Source organism: Penicillium coprophilum (assembly GCF_028826855.1).
Source record: "Penicillium coprophilum strain IBT 35676 chromosome Unknown utg000001l_segment0_segment0, whole genome shotgun sequence".
In the NCBI taxonomy this organism is placed as follows: domain Eukaryota; kingdom Fungi; phylum Ascomycota; class Eurotiomycetes; order Eurotiales; family Aspergillaceae; genus Penicillium; species Penicillium coprophilum.
This window is the reverse complement of record NW_026622720.1, coordinates 857,084-877,933: the sequence shown is the minus strand read 5'-3', so window position 1 is coordinate 877,933 and position 20,850 is coordinate 857,084. Positions and strand designations below refer to the sequence as shown.

At 48.1% G+C, this 20,850-nt stretch overlaps 8 protein-coding genes across 8 annotated transcripts; 5 read left to right on the top strand and 3 right to left on the bottom strand.

Moving 5' to 3' along the window:
* Positions 1-293: 293 nt before the first annotated feature.
* On the bottom strand, positions 294-1,978 carry N7500_000325 (cytochrome P450; the record flags this gene model as incomplete). The annotated part of the gene is made up of 3 exons (XM_056671471.1): positions 294-859; positions 918-1,818; positions 1,934-1,978. The coding sequence occupies 3 exons, from the start codon at positions 1,976-1,978 to the stop codon at positions 294-296; spliced, it is 1,512 nt and encodes a 503-aa protein (XP_056537044.1).
* A 1,649-nt stretch (positions 1,979-3,627) lies between these two features.
* On the bottom strand, positions 3,628-4,479 carry N7500_000324 (uncharacterized protein; the record flags this gene model as incomplete). Its single annotated transcript, XM_056671470.1, has 1 exon — positions 3,628-4,479. The coding sequence occupies one exon, from the start codon at positions 4,477-4,479 to the stop codon at positions 3,628-3,630; it is 852 nt and encodes a 283-aa protein (XP_056537043.1).
* Positions 4,480-6,964: 2,485 nt separating this feature from the next.
* N7500_000323 (uncharacterized protein) lies at positions 6,965-7,192 on the top strand (the record flags this gene model as incomplete). The annotated part of the gene is made up of 1 exon (XM_056671469.1): positions 6,965-7,192. One exon carries the CDS (start codon positions 6,965-6,967, stop codon positions 7,190-7,192), a length of 228 nt encoding a protein of 75 aa, XP_056537042.1.
* A 1,206-nt stretch (positions 7,193-8,398) lies between these two features.
* On the top strand, positions 8,399-9,970 carry N7500_000322 (uncharacterized protein; the record flags this gene model as incomplete). Its single annotated transcript, XM_056671468.1, has 4 exons — positions 8,399-8,500; positions 8,560-8,613; positions 8,810-8,977; positions 8,999-9,970. 4 exons carry the CDS (start codon positions 8,399-8,401, stop codon positions 9,968-9,970), a joined length of 1,296 nt encoding a protein of 431 aa, XP_056537041.1.
* A 1,294-nt stretch (positions 9,971-11,264) lies between these two features.
* On the top strand, positions 11,265-13,032 carry N7500_000321 (sugar porter family MFS transporter; the record flags this gene model as incomplete). Its single annotated transcript, XM_056671467.1, has 4 exons — positions 11,265-11,340; positions 11,396-12,225; positions 12,307-12,615; positions 12,679-13,032. The coding sequence occupies 4 exons, from the start codon at positions 11,265-11,267 to the stop codon at positions 13,030-13,032; spliced, it is 1,569 nt and encodes a 522-aa protein (XP_056537040.1).
* Positions 13,033-13,293: 261 nt separating this feature from the next.
* Positions 13,294-14,929, top strand: N7500_000320 (HesA/MoeB/ThiF family protein; the record flags this gene model as incomplete). The annotated part of the gene is made up of 3 exons (XM_056671466.1): positions 13,294-13,534; positions 13,617-13,830; positions 13,891-14,929. 3 exons carry the CDS (start codon positions 13,294-13,296, stop codon positions 14,927-14,929), a joined length of 1,494 nt encoding a protein of 497 aa, XP_056537039.1.
* A 142-nt stretch (positions 14,930-15,071) lies between these two features.
* On the bottom strand, positions 15,072-15,628 carry N7500_000319 (RlpA-like double-psi beta-barrel domain-containing protein; the record flags this gene model as incomplete). Its single annotated transcript, XM_056671465.1, has 2 exons — positions 15,072-15,522; positions 15,591-15,628. 2 exons carry the CDS (start codon positions 15,626-15,628, stop codon positions 15,072-15,074), a joined length of 489 nt encoding a protein of 162 aa, XP_056537038.1.
* Positions 15,629-17,159: 1,531 nt separating this feature from the next.
* Positions 17,160-20,645, top strand: N7500_000318 (uncharacterized protein; the record flags this gene model as incomplete). The annotated part of the gene is made up of 6 exons (XM_056671464.1): positions 17,160-17,326; positions 17,387-17,419; positions 17,475-18,825; positions 18,878-20,007; positions 20,062-20,421; positions 20,489-20,645. 6 exons carry the CDS (start codon positions 17,160-17,162, stop codon positions 20,643-20,645), a joined length of 3,198 nt encoding a protein of 1,065 aa, XP_056537037.1.
* Positions 20,646-20,850: the final 205 nt, after the last annotated feature.

Below are 20,850 nucleotides of genomic sequence, written 5' to 3'. Positions count from 1 at the left end.
ATCATGGATACATGTGTCGTAGTTTATCGGGAATAGTATTCCTGTGAGACATTGATCGTGTCGAGGACGATTTGGGTACAAGAAATTAAATTGACGATTCTTTTCATATATCAGAGCAGTAACAACTATCCTTCTCATAGCATCACTGAACACCATGAAGACAAATGTGTATATAATATCGCTAGATCATACACCAAGTCCAGGGAGAACCGTCGGCCTATTATTCAAATCCGTGCTATAAACATATGCAACCGAATGAAACAATAAAAAATGAGACTTCTTTATTCTATCCCCTACCTTTCAATCTTTGCCGCCTCCAAAATGGCCGAGTGATCCAGATTATGTGTGGTACCGGCCTTCAGGATCACATCACGAACCCACTGCCCCCTCGGGCGCATCACGGATCGAAATGGCCGAGGCGGAGTGATAAATCCCTCCGTATAGTCCATATCATGCACCTTGTGTCTGGCGCCTGTGGCCTCATCCACAACGCCAGCCTCGACATCAAACGACCACAGCATGCGCGCCATCTGGATGAAAAGCTGGTTGCGCGCGATGAGACGGCCGGTACAGGCTCTGCGCCCAAATCCAAATCCTGGGCTTGGGAGATCCTTGAGGGCGGATGTGTTGAAGCCGCAGACATCGATGTGCTCCGTGTCGGATTCTTCGGCGAGCCACCGCTCCGGGATGAACTTGTCGACGTCCTCCCCGAAGACGGCCTCATCGTGGTTGATGGCAAATCCGTTTGGAAGGACAATTGAGTTGGCGGGGATATGGTAACCCATGTACTCGTCCTCAACTTTGGTGAAATGTGGCACGCCCTGGGCGGAGACAGGGCGCCAGCGGAGGGTCTCGCTCGCTGTGTGATATTGTGTCAGTTATTACCCAAAATTTGAGATTTAAAAGGCTAAGCTCACCAATAGCGTCGATATAGGCCAGCCTGGGTCGGTCTTCAAATCTTGGTAGGCGATCCTTACCAACAACCTCGTCTAGCAGCTGCTGCGCCTTCTTCACCCAGCCACGCGAGCCCGAGGTAATCCAAGCAACAATAAACCAGTCCAGTGCAACAGTCGAAGTATCCAAAGCAGCATCTGCAAGGACCCCCACATCAAACGCAAGCTCAATCTCCGACATTCGCGCAGCCTCCGGCGAGGCCTTCATATGCTTTGAAAAATTCCACTTCCGGTCACTCAGTCCTTTCTTCAAATTCCCAACATGCAGCTGTCGCTCGAGCTCAAATAGCTCTTCTCCTTCTTTCTTCCATGGTGCCAGGAACTTGGGCAGGTAATTGAGCGACGGAAACGAGTCAACAATGTACGCGCCTACCTTTCCGGTACGCGAAAACTCGGCCTCAACACGCTTCGCGTCTATCAGCTCCTTCTCCTGTCCCGTTTGTAGCCGGTAGCCATAATTCAAACAGTAGATAGTGCTGGCCATTGCGCGCTCGAAGTGGTGGTGGAAGTCAACGCCTTTCTCGCCGAACTTGTCCCACTCGCTGAGTACATCCCATAGCAGTTGCTGCGACTCAAGATCTTGTAGGGGGCGGTACTTACTCGCAGCGCGCAAGGTTAGGAGCGGGGCCTCCATCTTCTGGTGTAGTTTGTACTGGTCGTTGTATGGTCGGAGAAGCATGTGCATGCCCCTAGTGACCAGCTCGCCAGCCATAACCATGCGCGGGCGGTCTGAGTATCGTGAGCCGCGACGGTTGAGTAGATCTTGTGCGGCTTGGTAAGTGGAAAGTATGATGAGGGGCTGTCCACCCATGCTGAGGTGCATGACAGGGCCATACTTCTTACTCCAACGGTAGAACTCATGCCACTGGAGGCTCTTTGGCAGCTGGTGGATATTTCCAATTAAAGGCGCGGGCTTTGGTCCTGGGGGGCAGGGGCAGCGAGGGACGCTTGAGGATTGAGAGGACCAGGTGGGCAATCACAACTGTTCCAAGCACGCCTAGTATATAGGTCGCAAAGCTGGGCATCCTGCTGAAGTTGCAGATACGAGACAAAGGAGTACAGCTGTGACTAGGACTGCGCGTGTATGCAGAGATGGCGACGGGAGACCAAGAAGAAAATTCAACCACGGTGTCCCTCTGTCTCCGCCATGTTTACAGCGAGCGGTAGAGGGGGAGGCAGCATTATGCCATGGCCAATAGGTGTGTACAGCTAGTTGACCCAGATGCTCATTGGGCTCATTGACATCGCCCGGTGGGTTTGTTAGGGCGCTCCTTTGACAGCAGCTCCATACTGCTTTCGTGATAGTCTGGGGGATAACGGTCCGCCTATCATCTTCCCGGCCACGCTAACAACGTATGCCGACGTGTTGGAGTGGGGGCTCAGCCGTTATTATGTACTTTTATTGGAGACAAAAAGATAAGCGAGCCAGTTGATCTCTAAACTGGGACCGTTGTGTGAAAATTCCAATCTTCTTATTCGAGATGCAGACCACTGAGCTGTTGGATATACTTTGTAAGAATTTTTCATCAGTAGCTCCAACGCTGAAAAGGGGGCCCCTATTCCGCGATTATATGCCCTAATGGGTCAAATTAGAAGGTTGAACGAGGTCAAACAGATTATGCAATGCTGCTGCATGCCCACCCTGCTCTTTACCATCTGCCCTGTCCTACCCATGATATTCGGTCACAGGAACCGCTCTCACAATTACAATTGCAATAAGGGCGATTCTGCTTTATTAGACTGTAATGCGATCCAGAAGTCCTTCACACCTACATTGAATATAGGACTCTTGCCGGGTGGGGGGATATTGTATTTAATCTGGTAGGTAGTGGAGAGGAATACCAATGGAGGAAATGATATGGTAGGCGAGAATGATCGATTTTGCTTCCGTAAGACATTTATATCATATATTCTTCTCTGGCGTAGATAGTACATCGACAAAGGAGAATGAAAGAACTAGCTTGGAGCGGAACATAGAAAGCGTTGGTTTCATGAATCAGCAGGATCTATCTATATAAAAGAACCTATCAGAAGCTGTCTATTGTTACGCAATGAGATTTCTTCTGCATCTAGGATCAACGAAATTGGCACCCATGTCAGTAACATCGACGATCTTTTAGAGAAAGGCCTGTTGAGATTTCAAAATTTCATTAGTGTTATCTTCGATCTCAAAGTCAGCCGTATGACATACATCTGAGAACAACTTCTTTGTACCTCCTTCCACCATTACACTGGAGCCGTTTCTATCCATCTTTAATCGGTTGCGTTTGGACTGCTTGCTGGTTCCTGCCATAAGCGAACACATTGTTCTCCTATTTAACAGCCAATTCTCAAGGGCCCATGGTTGTTGTTGGGGAGGAGCGAGGACCTCGGGAGAGAGAAGTGCTTATGTCACTGGCATAAATAGGAGAGGCCTGAGACCAACGAACAAAGAAGAACAACCGGAGGTCTAATGATGTTTGATCAGATGTATTTGATTATTATAAGCGCGTATATTACTCTCAAGTATTCCAAATAAAGCCCTGGTATATCAAAATGAGACCCCCGAATAAAGACGACCATGAAAACTCGCTCGCTGTTGAAAAGAAAAAAGGGAAACTATCCCAGCTACACCCTAGCACAGCTAGAACCCTCAGTTGAGAAAGAGCAACCCATTCAACCACGTTCCTAGATCCTACACCACGTTAAATGGACGTTTTGCGCTGGTCCCATCCATTTCACTTATTGGGCTGCTGCCCAGCTCGGCACTTCCCTCATCACCAACCAATTCTACAACCTGCGATCCAGGCACAGGTCTAAATCGGCGTACAGATTCTGCTTCCTTCTCCGCAATTGAGTTTCCTGCCTTCTCTGCAACTGTAGTCTCCCCCATCGAGGATTCAGTAGCATCCGCCTCATGGGGCCCGTAACCACCGTCCCGGTTAACAGCTGCGGCATTCTTCTTGTTCTTCTTTCGCATGAAAACGATAATAAAGGCGGCGAATATCGCAACTGCTGCTACAACACCGACCACAATGCCTGCAATAGCACCCCCTGAGAGTGACGGGTCAGAGGACCCGCTGCTGGCATTCAGACCGGATGCTGTGCTAGAGCCCGTGGGGGTTGTGGATGCGGAAGCCGCGTGCAGAGATGAAGATGAAGATGAAGATGTGGATGTGGATGTGGATTTGGATGTTGTTGCTGTTGTAGTTGTCGCCGTCAAAGCAAACGTAGATGTTTTGTGCTTGGCATCTATATCGCTCTCGACCAGGACATCGAAAGCCAAAAACTGTTCGCTAGCATTCTTCCTCCAGATTCCGCATGAGTATCCCGCCCGTGAATCACAGCCGATGTCGCGGTATATAGAGACGCATAGATCAGATCCCTCAGGATCCCAGGTGAAAAGCTTTCCTTTCCCGATGGTGGCATTTGAGCATTGCTGTTCCTCTTTGCCGCGGGCAATTTCAGTAGCACCAGTTGCGTTGGTAGTGCGGAAGGTCCATGCGTTTGCCAGAGGAATTAGAAAAAGTGCACATAATGGTAACATCATGGCGATGTCTTTTGAAATGTGAATCCGAGGAGGATGGTAAATGAACGCTGGGATTAGACTTTCCGCTGTCAGTAATGTGAGAGGGGGACATGTCAGTAATATACATAATACGCAGGCACCCTCATCACTCGTCGAATGCAGATAGAATAAACCTCGTATTGAGATGAGCCTCGTCTGTGGTGGGGTCTGTCCTGGTCTACGCGTGGAGCCAGTCAAACCCCTGTTTTTGGTCCCTGCGATACCTGCAGTAGTCGATCTATACTGTGTGGGGAATAGAGTGGTGAAGACTGAGGAGCTAATCCAGATACAGATTAACACGTTCTCTAGTGCATTTGAAGGGAGATGAATCCAGTATGAATTAGCCGTGAGTAGGATAATCAAAATCTTTTCTCACGCAGTAGCCAACATCAGTTACAATCTAGAATCGCGGCTGACCTTCAGTTATGCTGTCAATCTCCTTGCAGCGTCTGTATGCTGTGAAGACACCATGCAAGTTAACATCTGGCACATGGTGGCTGACCATTTCGGAGAATACGGGGTGCAGCGGTCCTCATCACTCGTACTATCCCTGTCAAAATAGTCTAATCCCAAATAATTGAGCTATTTCAGTCCCTATGCCACGAATACTGCACGTTCAAGTCTCGGCTTGCAGGAAGCCTAACTGTCGAGAACGGTGATTGGTGCCCTGCGGGCCGAATACGAGGTAATGGGCCGTGGAAAAATTTTAAAACGTAAACCATCGGATCTTCAGTGGAGGAAGAGAAAAGTAAATGGATAGTAATGTCTGTGAGGAAGCATATAAGGACTTCATTGTTGTCTTTCGCTGGCTTTCGCGGATTTAGGTATCATTCAGTAGAGATAGAGAAGAAAGTGCCGAAGGTTGCGCGACAAGAATGCTTGATGAAGGAGTAACATTGGAAGCAGAGCGGTCTAGGTTTAACTTCCACTTACTAACTCCGTGCCTAGGCCTCTTGTCGGAATGGAAAATCAAATCCGCTCAAGTAACAGCCAGTAGGCGATCAGCATACCCATCATTAGAGTCATTTCGGGAGACCAATTTGGGATAGAACAAGATAATCAGCACAACGATACGACATTGCAGGGTTCTTTATAGGTGTATACCAGAATCGAAATCGGTTACTGTTGGTTATCCTCGAAAGGATACGATCTTTTTCCTCTTAGGTCAGGGCTAAGACTTCCTGCCTCAGGCAAAAGAGTAGATTGACCGTGGATTTGTGAATCAACAGGAACATCTCATTGCATGTCGTTTCCCTCAAGTATGTTGGCGGCAAATCGAAGACCAAAAGTAGCCATTTCAAAGAAAATTGTCACTAAGTCGCCTATTTCATCCTATCGGGCATGACGTCAAACCACAGTTTCAACGGTATGATGCGTACAAATTTATGCCCAGGTAATATATTCTATCACGACTCTCAAGTGTCAGGATTGTCGAGGTCTGCTGCGAGGCTACTCCTGTGGATAAACATGACAGCTAATGTACCCCCCGGTGCCCAAAAAGCCCCCGTTGCGCCGGATAGGATTGTCAACAGGCACCCAACGACCCGAGTGCAGACATTTGTGAATGATTGATGAGTGACGCACATGTACCGGAACGGGTGTCCAGAATTTCTCGTCTGTGGTAAGCTGTCATTTTTCCACATGCAGTTATTCCAACACACTTGAACCCAAACATCATGCATGCGCAAACTGTGTAAATAGCAAGTCGTCAAAATACATCGGCCTGTAGCTCAGCATAGATCCATCTTCTCGAGAAAGCCTCGCTGTTTGTATCGGAGCTCCACGGAGGTTGCCATCTGGTATCTTTAGTTTTTCAGATGCAATAGCCACGGTAAAGGATCACCAGGAACCCAATCAAAGGGCGAACCTGTGTCGGCTTCGAAGTCAGCCAGGAACAATGCAAGGTACGAGAGCAGTCCGCATCATTTATTGGCAATTGTCTTTGTCCGTCGCGTGCCGGAGGTTCGCCTGATGAACGAAACCCATGTTGGCGAACTTGATCGCTTGTCTCAGAATTCTTTCGACGAGATCACCACCGTCTGCTAGAGTGATTTCTGGGCTTCCATCAAAATCTGCCGGTCTTGGTCTCGTTGAGCTCCGAGTTCATATCTATCAACAGTGTTGTCATTTGTGTGACAGTAGGTGTCTTTCCCCGCGTTATCGTGACGTCCCTTGCTCTCGTTGGATTCGTCCAGAGTTCTTCCTTGTGAACAGTGACAAGCATTGCGCCGCTGATACAGTGTGATAAGACAACAACATTGAACGTTTGTTGATATTTGCTGTGTATAGTCGACTCATCTGTTCATATAGCTCCAAAACCGCAGTATTCAGTGAGCATATCCCTTTCAATCGCGGATTGTTTGTGTTCATCTCCGCGTATGAGGCATCTGATGGGTCTATCGTCTGACCGGTGGCTGATCTGTGAAACAGAATCCAACTTTTGACCGAAGGCCTTTCCAACAACATGGCACCAGTCAAAACAATCCATCCTAACAGCCCTGCATCCCTGTCCCTATATTCAATCGTCGAAAGAAGTGGTAAAAAGGGCAACTGGGCAAATAGAAATCGTGGGGTTGTCCTTGTCTTCTGCATCGTCTTTCTGGTCGTGGTCGGAATCATGGCTCTTTTTGCATACCGACGAATGTTGAAACGGAAAGCCGACAAGGAGTCGTTTGAGACAACGCGTGATTAGTTGATCATGTACTCTGCTCCCTCGCCACAAATCCACCAATCAGTTCGAAGTTAGGCACGAGCGACCTCGCTATAACCTAACAGTGTCTTGGAATTTGACTGGGGGTTGGGGCTGCTCATAGTGAGTGGTGTTGTGTGTTCGTGTCTGCGTGGTGAAAGTTAGTAATGATTGCCTGTTGGAAGCTCACTTGGAAGAGCATGATTGAGGTCCAAGTACGAAGAACATGATCTACCTCAAGTTCAAGATCGATAGTAATCAATAATACAAAACTTTGGATCCCTCTAAAACGATCTCCGTTATGTGTCTTCAATCCTGGCTGAGCTGTGATTCTTTCCGCGGTGTATATCTTTCAAGTGCGCGAGTCAGAATCAAGAGCTTTTCGGCAATGTCATGACATGTCACTTTTGATGCTCAGCCCTCTTACGTCTGCTCTCCGATATATTGGCCATCGCTTCTATCGATGGTTAACTTTCCTATCGATTTGTTTTTGTGGTCATTCAACAATGTGCTTGCAGTGATGCTGCGCTCTGGATATTCTATTAGCACTCCAAATACTGTATTTGACTGGTCCACACACGTTGCGTTACTTTGTGCAATACCATGTGCCATCGCCTGTCTCACCCTCAAACCATGGGAATCACGTTGGGATAATATGAACAAATATGGCTCTCAACTCCTGTTCGAAACCTCGATCTTGTGATTATTTCCGAATGGAACCCATTTGAAATATCACCAACCTTTTGTGCCCTGTGTTTTACTTCGACCAATCTGTTGAACCGGAATAGATGGCTGACTCGAATCATATTCCAATTCGAGTCGATATCAAGCGTTCTAAAAGTTCCGGTTTCTCCTATGTATTGATGAGGAGGAAGCTAGGGCTAGAGTTAGCCTGTATGCACCACTCCTGAGATTAAGGGAATATATTTTACAGCCTGGTTGTTTGAAACAGATGAATGGATTGAATTAAAACACAAATGCAAACCGACCACTTAAGTAATGTCACTACGTGAGATTATGCGAGAACAGACCGTGGTTATATCTGGTTCCTGTGTACCTGCCCCTTGTACAAAACCATACTCTCATCATGTCGGCCTATTCTTCTGTCGCCTCCCCTGAGATATTCCGTATAAATCATTGATTTTTTTTATGTCCACAGCAAATTGCCATCCAGTTTTCTCATAGCATCGGACCTCTCAGAGTGAAATTATGAGTTCAGAAGCAGATACCTCGTCTGGTGTTCGTCCAACCGACGACAAGGGCAAGAGAAAACGGCCCGAGTCACCCTCTCAAGACCTAACGTCTAGAAAGGTTGAAAAATTCAACTCTACATATTTTCGGGACAGTGCCACTAACTCAAGGTTCTATAGTCAACGGATAGGAAGATCCCTCAGAGGCAGTCATCGAGGGTCAATTCAATCAAGGTACGACGGGCTGCTGCTGTCACAATACTGCGTACTCATCCCAAGAAGCAGGAATGGGATGATCCCCTAGATCTTGGCCACACATCGCCCCAGGGCTCTTCATCTCAATATCCACAGGTCCCCTTGGAGCCTCATCGTCCGGTAGGAAAACAGAGATATTCTCCCCATTTGACAAAAACTAACCTTGGGAATAAAGGCACCATGGTTCACCGAGAATAGTGCAGAAAGTCATACAGATCGCACACTCGATAACCTTGGCAATTTCAGGAAGTTCTTACGTGACTCCCGTGATGAGGCAGAGCTTGCTGTATATCTTGGACTTCAGCACAAACACGACCTCAGGCATTTTGCATTATCCTGGCCTGTCATCAAGACCTGGATTTAGGCACCGCATAAGCAGACAGCGTCACTGAAAGTTGAGATAAGTCATCTCATCCAGGATGGCAAAGAATTATCCTGTATCGAAGACCCATACGAGATTTGGCCCCAACGCCCCCGGGAGTCAGAAGAACACACCTCTTTGAGAATGACACACATCATGGCATGGCATCTAGTCCAAATGTCCAAGGACATAGAGGAGTACATTATGTCTAGCGATCTGCATAATTACCACCGCACAAGAAGATATCGCGGTGAACTAAGCGCGATGCTAGAGCTCGATATCTCGCTGGACAATGTGTCACATCCTCGTCCTCGCCTGACGTCTTGGAGAAACGATCCAAATGAAAGATTTGATCGATGCTGGACAATCTTGAGATATATATCATGGATCCCCTACATGAAGTCATGGGAGAAGGTACTGGGATTCTTCGTCTCATCAACAAACAAGGCTGCCATATACGACAGCAGCATGCCGACAAGAACGATACCCAGGCCCAACCATGTTAGATTAGCTCAGCAATGCTCCTCTGTATTTCCAGAGGAAATTACCAATGCCCTTGCCCCGATTCAGGTGAAGGTCACCTGGGACAGGAACCGAAACACACTTGGGAACATGAATCTGTGTCGTGTTCTCACAGGAATTGCACATGCCGGGAAATTGCTTCCTCCAGCGGAGCAGACGATGACACAAGACCCTCGACTATGCAGAACGGGTGCATCATTCCGGGACATCATTCGACATATGATGTCTTGTGGAGGTTATGGATTGAACTTGTATGAGATGATGTTGTCATATCGAGTGGAGACTGATAGTTGTTGTTATCAGGTAGACGCCTTCCGATCCCAGTGGAAGGTACTCCATGGGATTTTTTCTGACCCGGCCAACACGAATTTCGTGATTCGGGTGCTTCTGGATGTCCATGATTACCGGAATGGGGATGTGTACGAAACGACTGAACTACCACCAGTGTACTGATTACCAGCCCTGAATGCCACTCACACTTCAACGTGTTATGAGTGCCTTCTATGTGAGCATCTTCAACAGACATTCTCGGGTTAGTTTGGAATCTTTGGTTTCACCTGTGACTTTCACTATTGCTATTTCGCCCGTTTTCATTCTGCTTTTCTTCCCCCATCTTGATGGGCGGGCTCCGATAATGATTGGTGTCCGTTTGAACTCCCAAAAAAAATTCTGGGGGCTATAATATCATTGCTACCAATTGGATATATACACTTTCCGTCTATTAGCTCCAGTAACAGGGATTTTATAGCGAGGCTATCAGGACTTTGGAAAGAACTTCCCATTTCTGATGTCTTAGTGGCAGTCTTAATTGCTGGAACACCATGGTGTCTGTGAACCAAGTCCACCGTCGTTGTACAGTTGAAAATTTGCCATCGAATCTCGGCAATGTGCCTCGGCAAACTCCAATGCCTACTTCCACACCGACCTTGGAAGAAAAGCATTATTAACCCAATCACTTTCCAACCAATGGCTATCGGATGTGGCTTGGATACACAACAATTAGCTTCTCTGACCGGGGTTCGGCAGCTATAAAATGTTAGGAGTACAAAGTACCCTGTCCGCGGCAACTGAAGACAGTCCCCGACGGCATTTGAGGATATAGTCTTGGAAGAAATATGATCACGACTGTTCAATGATCGAGACATTGGTAAATATGCACAACACATATAGAAGACGATATTAGTCAACATTAGATACAGCGAGGCCCAGGTCCTATGAGCACCAGAAAGCCGATCTTGTGGAGAAGGGAAAGACGTGAATATGATTCTTCCAATCACCGATTGCCGCAATTTGATAACCGTCGATCGACCAAAAGCCATTTCGTCCGTGTCAACGCCAATGCTGAGCAAGACATCAAGCCCTCTACCCAAGGCCTAGGCATTCCTAAATGGATGGGGAAAATCCCAGGTGATATTCCCATCCAGTCGACCCCCGTATTCCCCCGCCATTAATTTCCCCAAAGTGTACCCCAGTCTCCACACCCGCAGCCCCGGAGTGTCTAGCGCGACAGCCCCAAAGGTCTATGTATCAATGTGGCAAGGTCACAAAGCCACTCCATTACTTGTGATGCTTCGAGCATCGCGTGGTATTGCACACTCTGGTCTCTGGGTTGAATATAAATGGTGATACCATCCGACCTCAATGGCTCTTTTTCTTTCTTCTCTATCTTCCTCACCCCGGCAGACTCCTCGTGTGAATTTGTTGATACACAGACTGGGGAGATTGCCCAGTCTTCATTGAACTCGAAATGGGTTTCGTCAATTTTAAGAACTATCGGGTCTATATCCTGACATCGGTGGCCTATCTGGGCTCCCTGCTCTTTGGTTAGTGGATTCTTTAATCTGGTAGTAGAATGATCTTAACAGACGCCCTTCCTAGGCTATGACACGGGTGTCATGGGCTCAGTCCTGGCCCTCTCGAGTTTTAAAAAGGACTTTGGCCTTCCCGTTGACTCCTCCGGATTCAGCGATGAGAAGAACGCTCACATTTCCTCCAACGTGGTCTCACTACTCACAGCGGGATGTTTCTTCGGAGCCATCTTTGCTGCTTACATGAACGACAAGTTCGGCCGACGATACTCCCTGATGATCTTTGCCGTGATCTTCCTGGTTGGCGCAGCGATTCAAGTCGCAGCTCACCATAAGATTGGCATGATCTACGGTGGGCGTGTCATCGCCGGTTTTGGTGTCGGTGGTATGTCCAGTATTACACCCGTATTTGTCAGTGAGAACTGCCCTCCAGCAACTCGCGGCCGCATTGCTGGTCTCTTCCAGGAGTTCCTGGTGATTGGTAGCACCTTCGCCTATTGGCTGAACTATGGTGTTGCGCTTCATGTTCCCGAGGGTACAAGCCAATGGCGTATCCCGGTTGGCATCCAGCTTGTTCCGGGTGGTCTAATGCTTGTCGGGCTACTCTTCCTCAAAGAGTCTCCTCGCTGGTTGCTTTCTAAGGGCCGCCGGGACGATGCACTCAAGTCGCTTGCTTACATTCGCAATGAGTCTGAAAGCAGCGAGTCTGTTCAACTCGAATTTGCTGAGATCTCGGCTGCTATCCACGAGGAAGCACAGGCTACCGAGGGCCTCACTTGGAGAGAGTGTCTGAAGCCAAGTAACCGATACCGCTTCTTCCTGGCATTCCTCTTGATGTTCTGGCAGCAGTTCTCCGGGACAAACAGCATCGGATACTATGCCCCTCAGATCTTTGCCAGCGTGAGTACTCAATGTCTCTATAACATAGCATCTTCCTCCGTGTTTGAAGTAATGAGATCCTGACTTTCTCGATCATATTAGGTCGGATTGAGCAAGACAGACACCTCGTTATTTGCCACTGGGATCTACGGCACAGTCAAGGTTGTTTCAACGGCCGTCTTCCTGATCGTCGGTATCGATCGCTGGGGCCGAAAGAAGAGTTTGATTGGAGGTGCCGCTTGGATGGCCAGCATGATGTTCATCATTGGCGCAGTGTTGGCGACCAATCCCCCAGTTCAAGACGCCGAATCTGTCTCATCAGCCTCTATCGCCATGGTTGCAATGATTTATCTATATGTCATCGGATACTCAGCATCGTGGGGACCGGTTCCTTGGGTGTACCTTGGTGAGGTGAGTTATCTAATCTGACATATATTTTCACTTACCCCAGTCGCTAACATTTTCCCCCAACAGATCTTCCCAACTCGTCTTCGCGCCTACGGTGTCGGTTTCGGTGCCGCGACGCAATGGCTGTTCAACTTCGTCATAACCGAAATCACCCCTCGTGCTATCAACAAGATTGGCTGGAGGACTTTCCTGATGTTTGGTATCTTCTGCTCTGCCATGTGTATCTTCGTCATTATATTCTTCAAAGAGACCAAGGGCCGGACTCTGGAGGAAATGGATCTTATCTTCGGTGCCGTTGATGAGCAGCAACGACGCGCTGATGTGGAGCACACCTTACAAAAGACTCACGTTATGCATGAAGAGCGTGTAGACACCACGGAGACTGAGAAGACTCCGAACACCACTGAGTACAAGGAGTGAACTGGATCAGAGGATCATATTGAGGTGGATGTGAGTCCAAGAATGTTGAATATACATAGAGAAAGATAAATAGTCCATGTGAGTATTTGGAAGAGATTTCGACGTTGAAATTGAAATGTAAGCTCGTAGACCCGGACTGTACTCCGTACACAAGGTGCCTCATCGCAGAGCCCCACAAAAAGTATTCCGTACCGCGGGGAACTTTTGAGATTTCCCCAACGCGTCAATTTATTTTTCCACGCGTTGACGCCAACAATCAAGATGGCATCTCTCGACGAAACATGCGCTTCTTTGCGCGCCCAGATTACCGCTACAGAAATACAGCTTGCTGGGTTGAAACGCGACCTTGCGAACGCCGAACAAGCGGCGCGATCGGAGCCCGCCACGACGGTAGAAAGCCAGCTCGAGGACCAGAGCAGCGATGGAAGACGATGGCCATTGATTCCAGAGGAGTATAAGCGATATGGGCGACAAATTATTGTTTCACAAATCGGTCTGAAAGGTACGTCACAACCTCATCTGGCGGAAGTTCGGAAATAGCGCCATAAAGCAGTGGGACTGATCGCAATTTTCTGAATCCATAGGTCAACTAAAACTCCGGTCGTTCAGGGTTCTGCTCGTTGGAGCTGGAGGACTGGGGTGTCCAGCTGCGCAGTATCTCGCTGGTGCTGGCGTTGGCACTATTGGGCTCGTCGATGGGGATACGGTAGAGGTGTCGAATCTCCATCGCCAAGTGCTACACCGAACAAAGAACGTGGGAAAGTACAAGGTGGATAGTGCAATTGAGTCTTTGCGAGAGTGAGTGCAACTGGGTAGGACTATTGATTTGCGCTGACGATTTCTTGTGCCATTCACCAGACTGAATCCGCATCCCACGTACATTGCCCACCGCACACACCTCACACCCGAGGATGCGTCCACAGTATTCCAGAACTATGATATTATTCTCGATTGCACCGATAACCCGGCCACCCGTTATCTGATCTCGGACACGGCAGTACTTCTTGGAAAGCCATTGGTCTCTGCGTCCGCCCTGCGCACTGAGGGCCAACTGATGGTGTTGAACAACCCACCGCGAGCACCAGGCGACAAGACTGGAGGGCCGTGTTATCGTTGTGTATTTCCCAAGCCTCCACCGGCTGATAGCGTGGTCAGCTGTGCAGACGGGGGAATTTTGGGCCCGGTTGTCGGGACGATGGGCGTCCTGCAGGCCCTGGAGGCGATAAAAGTCATTACTGCACCCGAGATTGATGGAAGCTCAGATGCGACCACAGCTCGTCCACGGGATCCCCCGTCTCTTCATATCTTCTCTGCCTACTCATCCCCCCTGGTCCGCACAATCCGTCTTCGTTCGCGCCGAGCCAATTGTGCTGTGTGCTCGGCTGAGGCAACTGTCACACTGGATACAATCAAATCAGGGTCAACGGACTACGTGTTCTTTTGTGGATCCACAAGCCTGCCTTCCCTCCTTGGTCCCGAGGAACGTATCTCTGCTCGGGAATACAACCAAAGACACGCCGTCACATCCGTTTCGTCACAGCCCCACACGATCATCGACGTCCGAGACGAAGCTCAGTTTGGAATATGCAGTTTGGATAATAGCATCAATATTCCTATCTCAAACATCCTTTCCGCAGGGTCTTCTGCGGGGTTACAGGGGGACGATAGTGGACAACAAGCTACACAAGTACCTTCTTGGTTGCCATCCGAGGTTGCCTCGCCTGACTCTACCAACCCAATTTACGTCGTCTGCCGCCTAGGAAATGACTCGCAGATTGTTGTCAAGAAAATGAAAGAACTAGGACTAGATCAACATGGGAAGAGATTCATTGGTGACATTCGCGGGGGACTCCGATCATGGAGAGAACAAGTGGATCCCTCGTGGCCAGAATACTGAATGAATCAAACTGCTAGATTCTGACATGAAATAACTGTCCGAAATCTATCCTTTTCCTATCCTATCTCTACGCTTCCAGCCCCCAAGACTCGCCTCACTGTTGATAACCGGCTAATGGAGGAGTAACAAACAATGGCTCTGCCTATATCCACCACCAATCAGTGTGAACCCGTCCCTCATCAAGGTTACCGAGTTGCTCAAAAACACCACGGCTGACATCCATGTCAAACTCCCCACATCCCTCACATCTATCTACGAGAGTAACATCTATGCCCCTGTCGCCCCGTTGGATGTGGATTAGCCGACCACAAAGTGGATTGTGGTTGGGGTTTCCGTCTACATTCGCGCGGTCAAAGACAATATGAGACACGGCGCAAATGTGGTCTCCCCCATTATTAAACCAGCCACACGCTCCCATCCCGGTGTTATACCATGTTAAATCACCACCAAAAGCCTGGCCTGCCGCTGGGCTGTGTGTGTTGTTCAATTGGCCGAGGCTGGTTTTGGGCGCAGGTTCAGCATTGCCCTCTGTCATGAATGTGGAAACTAGACAAGGGATGAAATGGATAGCCAGGATTGTGTCTGTCCACTTACTTCTGGAGATCATGAGATGTCTTAATGGCATCGGGATCCATGGGAGCCCCAAGAGCTAAACCCATACAGAGAAATGCCATCGTGGCAATGGTCTTGCACTTGCATATTGCGCTGAGCTTCATTGTGGAGACCTCTATCTCTTTCCTTCCTGGTGAACTTGGAAAATAAGTTTGAAACAATGTCTCGGGTTCGATCTTTATATCATTTTTTCGGCAAGACTTCGTGTATTTGACGGACGTCAATATGCAGGCCCATCGCAAGGCCGTGGAGTATCAAATTCGAGAACAAATAAATAAATCGGAGTATCTAAAATGACCGGAGCGAATGGATTGTTTTGATAGAAATGTTGGCTCTAGCCATCTGTGCCATTAAATCATAAAAACAGATCATCACTCATGCTGGGACATCGTCGTTGACTTACCTATACCCACACTTCCTGGTTATCATATGTGGAAAACACCTTGACTCCCAAGGCATAATTGAGTGCAGACATTTGGACACTATAGGGTTTACCATGTACGAAAAGTCGGAAGGTCGGAAAACGCAACATTATCCCAAATGGAAGCATATCGGCGTATATTAGCCACCTCTTCATGGGACAACCTTGAATCTAATCAAAAGGGGCTTACGCCCCGGGTTTGATTTCAGTTGCTCTAGACTTCTACTGAGACCTAAAGCTGGGATACAATCCTACATAGTTTTGCTGTAAGTGTCTCGGTGTCTACATGTAGCTTTACCATTCAGCATCATTTATCAAAGAAAAACAACTAGGTAAGTGATGGAGGTCAAGGGGTGGAGGTGAATTCCCAAATGGCGGATAGGTCCGCGATGAACATACTGCTGAGGTTGTGACAATGTGTAAACGTCTTCGATGGAACGATTGATTAATCACTCGTGGAGCTAGGGATCACCCCAGCCCACAAAACAATAGTATCCAGCCTTGCAAGCCCTGTTATATGAGAAAAGAAGGACTTGACTTTTGATACATACTATACCAGCCATATCATGACCATGGGATTGTCTGTCGTCAGATGAAGCTGTTTGGTCGATCTTATAGTTGTCTTTCAAGGTTAGCTTTATAATCCTTGGATATTTCAGTTTAACCTCCTGACTTCCACCATGCACCTAACATATATATCTGATTGTCTACGGCTTACGCTTCTCGCTGATCAAGATCCAGAGCTCGAAGTGATGTCATCAATGATCAAGAGACTATGAGATGGAGGATTCGAACTCACAGAATTCCAGTAAGACTAAAACCTAGTCCCAGGCGTAAAATGCTTGACCGGTCAACAAATATAGCAAACCTGTGTCAGAAGCCAAGAGAAACTATGGACGCCGATTTGTTGGCCTGATCAGCCAGGCAGCAATTTTATATGCCAAGCGTCTCTTCCCCCACATGTGACAGCCAATCGTTTGAAGGCGGGGTGTACTTACTGAAAACGTCCACGATCGGGACTTCAGCCCGACTTCCCGACTTCCTTGCTCTTTGATTTCTCTCCAATTTCTCAAAATCTCGCACATTCTTGCCTTCGCATCATTTAATGGTCACGTGAGCGATGCCGCTAAAACAGCGTTGAAGATCTTGATCTTTGGTGGCGGTGCCAAGGCGCATCCCTGTGTGACACCGGTCAATATGGCGCATGTTCGATCTAATCAGTCGGGCTCATCCTTCGGGTCTTCGTCATCGCAGGATGATGTGAAAGAAAAATCTAGCAAGAAGAAAAGCTCATTTTTCAGCTCCATCAAAAACAGATGGCAGAAATTGGGCTTGGACAGGCCCACCGTCCTCCTGATGATGAAGTGAGTTCGGGATCAAGCTTCCAGTATAGCACATTGGGATATCTCTAACAGTCAATTTAGGGGCGGTCTTCCACCTACCATAGCTCTGTCAATGTGAGTTACTTTGAAAGTTCCCGTTCTATCAAAATCGGCCTGACCCTTAGTCCAGCTGCCAATCTAAAGTTGTTGCCCACGAGTTTACGACCCTGGGCTATCTCGTGCCCGTGGTTTCTATTATGGGATTTGCCATTATGCCGCGCGCAAAATTTATCCAGATGATGATTTTCGACATTTTGGCTGTTGGCATAGCAGCATGTTTCGCTCTGTTGACAATGTTCTCCAGTGTCAGGGCGCGCGAACACACTGCAACTGACCCTACTGAGAAATATAATTCCTCCGCGTCTGCTGTCAGTGCTTTGTGGCTGTTCTTTCAGATCTGGATGGTTCATACCTTCCGTGCCAAATACCCACAGCTGCAATTCCCCGTGATTATTTATGCAATCTTCGCGAATGTCTCTTCGGTGTACGCCCCCCAAATGCAAAACATGGGTGCTGCGTTCAACATGGTGAAGAAGCTAGTTGCAGCATTCTTTACTGGTCTCGCAGTTTCAACAGCGACTTCGCTATTCATTTTGCCAATTACATCACGACAGGTCGTCTTCAAACAAATGGCAGCCTACATTGGCGGACTTCGGTCAGCCTTGGAAGCTCACGCTAAATATTATCAATCGTTGGAGAAAGATGATATGTTTGGCCGCACAGAGACCCATGATGAGGGCCGTGAAAAGTTCGGCAAGAAGGGAAGAAAGATTTACAGTTCCCAGGCAGAAGCTATTCGCGCTGCAGTCCGGAACATCACAGATATCCACGCCAAACTCCATGGTGACCTCACGTTTGCGAAGCGGGAGGTTGCATTAGGAACTTTGGGACCCGATGATATTCAGACGATTTTTCGTCATCTTCGCCAGGTTATGATCCCGGTGGTGGGGTTGGGCTTTGTGGTGGATATCTTTGAGCGAATGTCAGACTATAATAGGTGGAACCGACCCATTGATTTGAATGAGCCTGTGGTTCCAGAGGATATCCGACAGCGTGTTGTCCGCGAGTGGAATGATATCATGAGGGCGGTACACGATCCATTCGCGATGATGATTCAAACTATTGATGAGGCATTATTACATACGTCCTATGTTTTCAGGCTCGCGAAACCCCCCAGTCGAAAAGCCACAGCAAAACATTCAGGCGACGATTCACCAGATGGAAGAAATGATGTGGAGGCCGCAGCAGAGAACACTGCGCCTGGAGAAAAGGCATTCGTGGAGCATTATGAAAAGAAACTTGGAGAATTTCGAATTGCAAAACGTCTCGCTTTGCAAACGTGGGCTGATGAGAAAGGCATCACGCTCCCGCCCGACTTTTTCGATCATCCAGCTAATTCCGAAATGTTGAACGGCGATATTTTGGACACTTCGGCTACAGCAACAGAGCGAAGCCGAAGACAACTGTATCTATTCCTCTATGTAAGTTCTCACACCCCGGCCACTAGGTCTATTCAAGCTAACACAACCTTAGATGGAGCAATTGCTCCACTCCACTGGTCATACCGTACTCAACTTTGTCCGTTATGCCGATCATGTTCAGGCCAAAGGGAAGCTGTCGAAGACTCGGCTCATCATTCCCGGTAGTAAGCGATTGTGGAAGTGGGCTAAGTCCTTTTTGACTGCGGTGGATACCGATGATGATAATATGGGTGACATTCATACACAAAACAACATCCTTCAACTTGGCGAGGCATACAAGCTTCGCAAGGACCCCGAACATCTACCTCCAGTCACTCGCTTTGAGAAGATTGGGGACAGGATTCGGGCGTTCCCCTGGTTCCTGCGCTCATTTGAGTCAACCTACGGCTTTCGTGTCGCCTGTGCCACTATGAGTGTTGCGATAATCGGGTTCCTTCATGAGACTCAGGTCTTCTTCACTGCACAAAGATTAGTGTGGGCCATGATCATGATCAACATGAGCATGTCTCCTACGTCAGGGCAAAGCATCTTCAGTTTCGTGTTACGAATATTTGGTACATTCATTGCAGTGGTGGCATGCTTTCTGATATGGTATATTCCAGGCCAAAGGACACCGGGCATTATTGTTTTCCAGTTCATATTTGTTTCCATTGCCTCCTACATCCCCATCAAGATGTTCCGCTTCCGAGCTGTCGGAATCATCGGTCTCGTCACTACAAGCATGATCATCGGTTATGAGCTTCAAGTTCGCCGAGTGGGCCAGCAAATCGCGACCTCGAACGGACAGGTCTACTACCCCATTTACCTCTTGGCGCCGTATCGGCTGGCTGTTGTGGCGGGTGGTATTGCTGTTGCATTTATCTGGACATTTTTCCCATATCCAATCTCTGAGCACTCAGTCCTGCGTCAAAGTCTAGGTGCATCGTTGTATCTTCTGGCAAACTACTACTCGATCATCCACGAGACGATCTCCGGTCGCATACGAGGCGACGAAGGCCAGTACCTACTCAAAAGGACCTCTGCAGGTCGCAAACTTGAAAAATCGCGACACAAAGTCTTCTCAAAGCAGATGCTTATGCTAGCTGGCTTACGGACATACTCTGGGTTCCTTCGGTGGGAGGTTCCAATTGGCGGTAGGTTCCCGAAGAAGAAGTATGATTCGATCATCATCTGTGTAGAAAAGTATGTTATCTCCTTCCTTCTCTCTTCCTGGTACTGACAGTGCGTACCTTGTAGCATTGTGAACTATCTCAGTTTGCTAGGCTACGCGTCAGATACCCTCATGTATCTTAACGACGATGAAGATGAGTCTTCCACTAACTGGATGATCGATTTTCGACGGTTGATCAATACTGCCAAAGTGACGACACATGAGGTCACGTCTTTGCTTTGCCTTCTTTCTGCTAGCATTACGAATCGACAACCTCTGCCGCCGTATCTCAAAGCACCTCGTCCATACAGCTTCACCAAGCGCCTGCAGGCTCTTGACGGTGATATCTTGAGCCTCCGGCACATGGCCGAACCGGGATTTGCGACATTTGCAGTTTTGCAGATCTCGACCCGCTGCATTGTCGGTGATATGGACAGATTACTCCGGTAGGGCTCTTCTATCGACTCCGTTATCAGAAGTTGCCAGATTTGCTAATTTCGCCATGTATTCTAGGCTTGTCAAAGACTTGGTTGGTGAATTGGACTTCTCTTTCCACGCTGTCAGCACAAAAGAGTCGATGGCCGAATCTCGAATGACCTCTCGAGCAGGATCAAGAACGGATTTGAGCGAGTATGGATCGAGACCTAGTGATCGGAACAAGAACGATTAATTTGCTATATTTCTTTTTGGTCCGTTCACGGTAACTTGTATATACATATTTTCACATGGATTGTACAAAACATGATGGACATCACTATCTCATTGGTTTCATCGGTCATAGCAAACTCGCATGGTCAATTTTGCCATCAATACCCCGCAACATTGACATCAGCAATCAGTCGATCTTCATGACCAGAATTGCATCCATTTCTCTC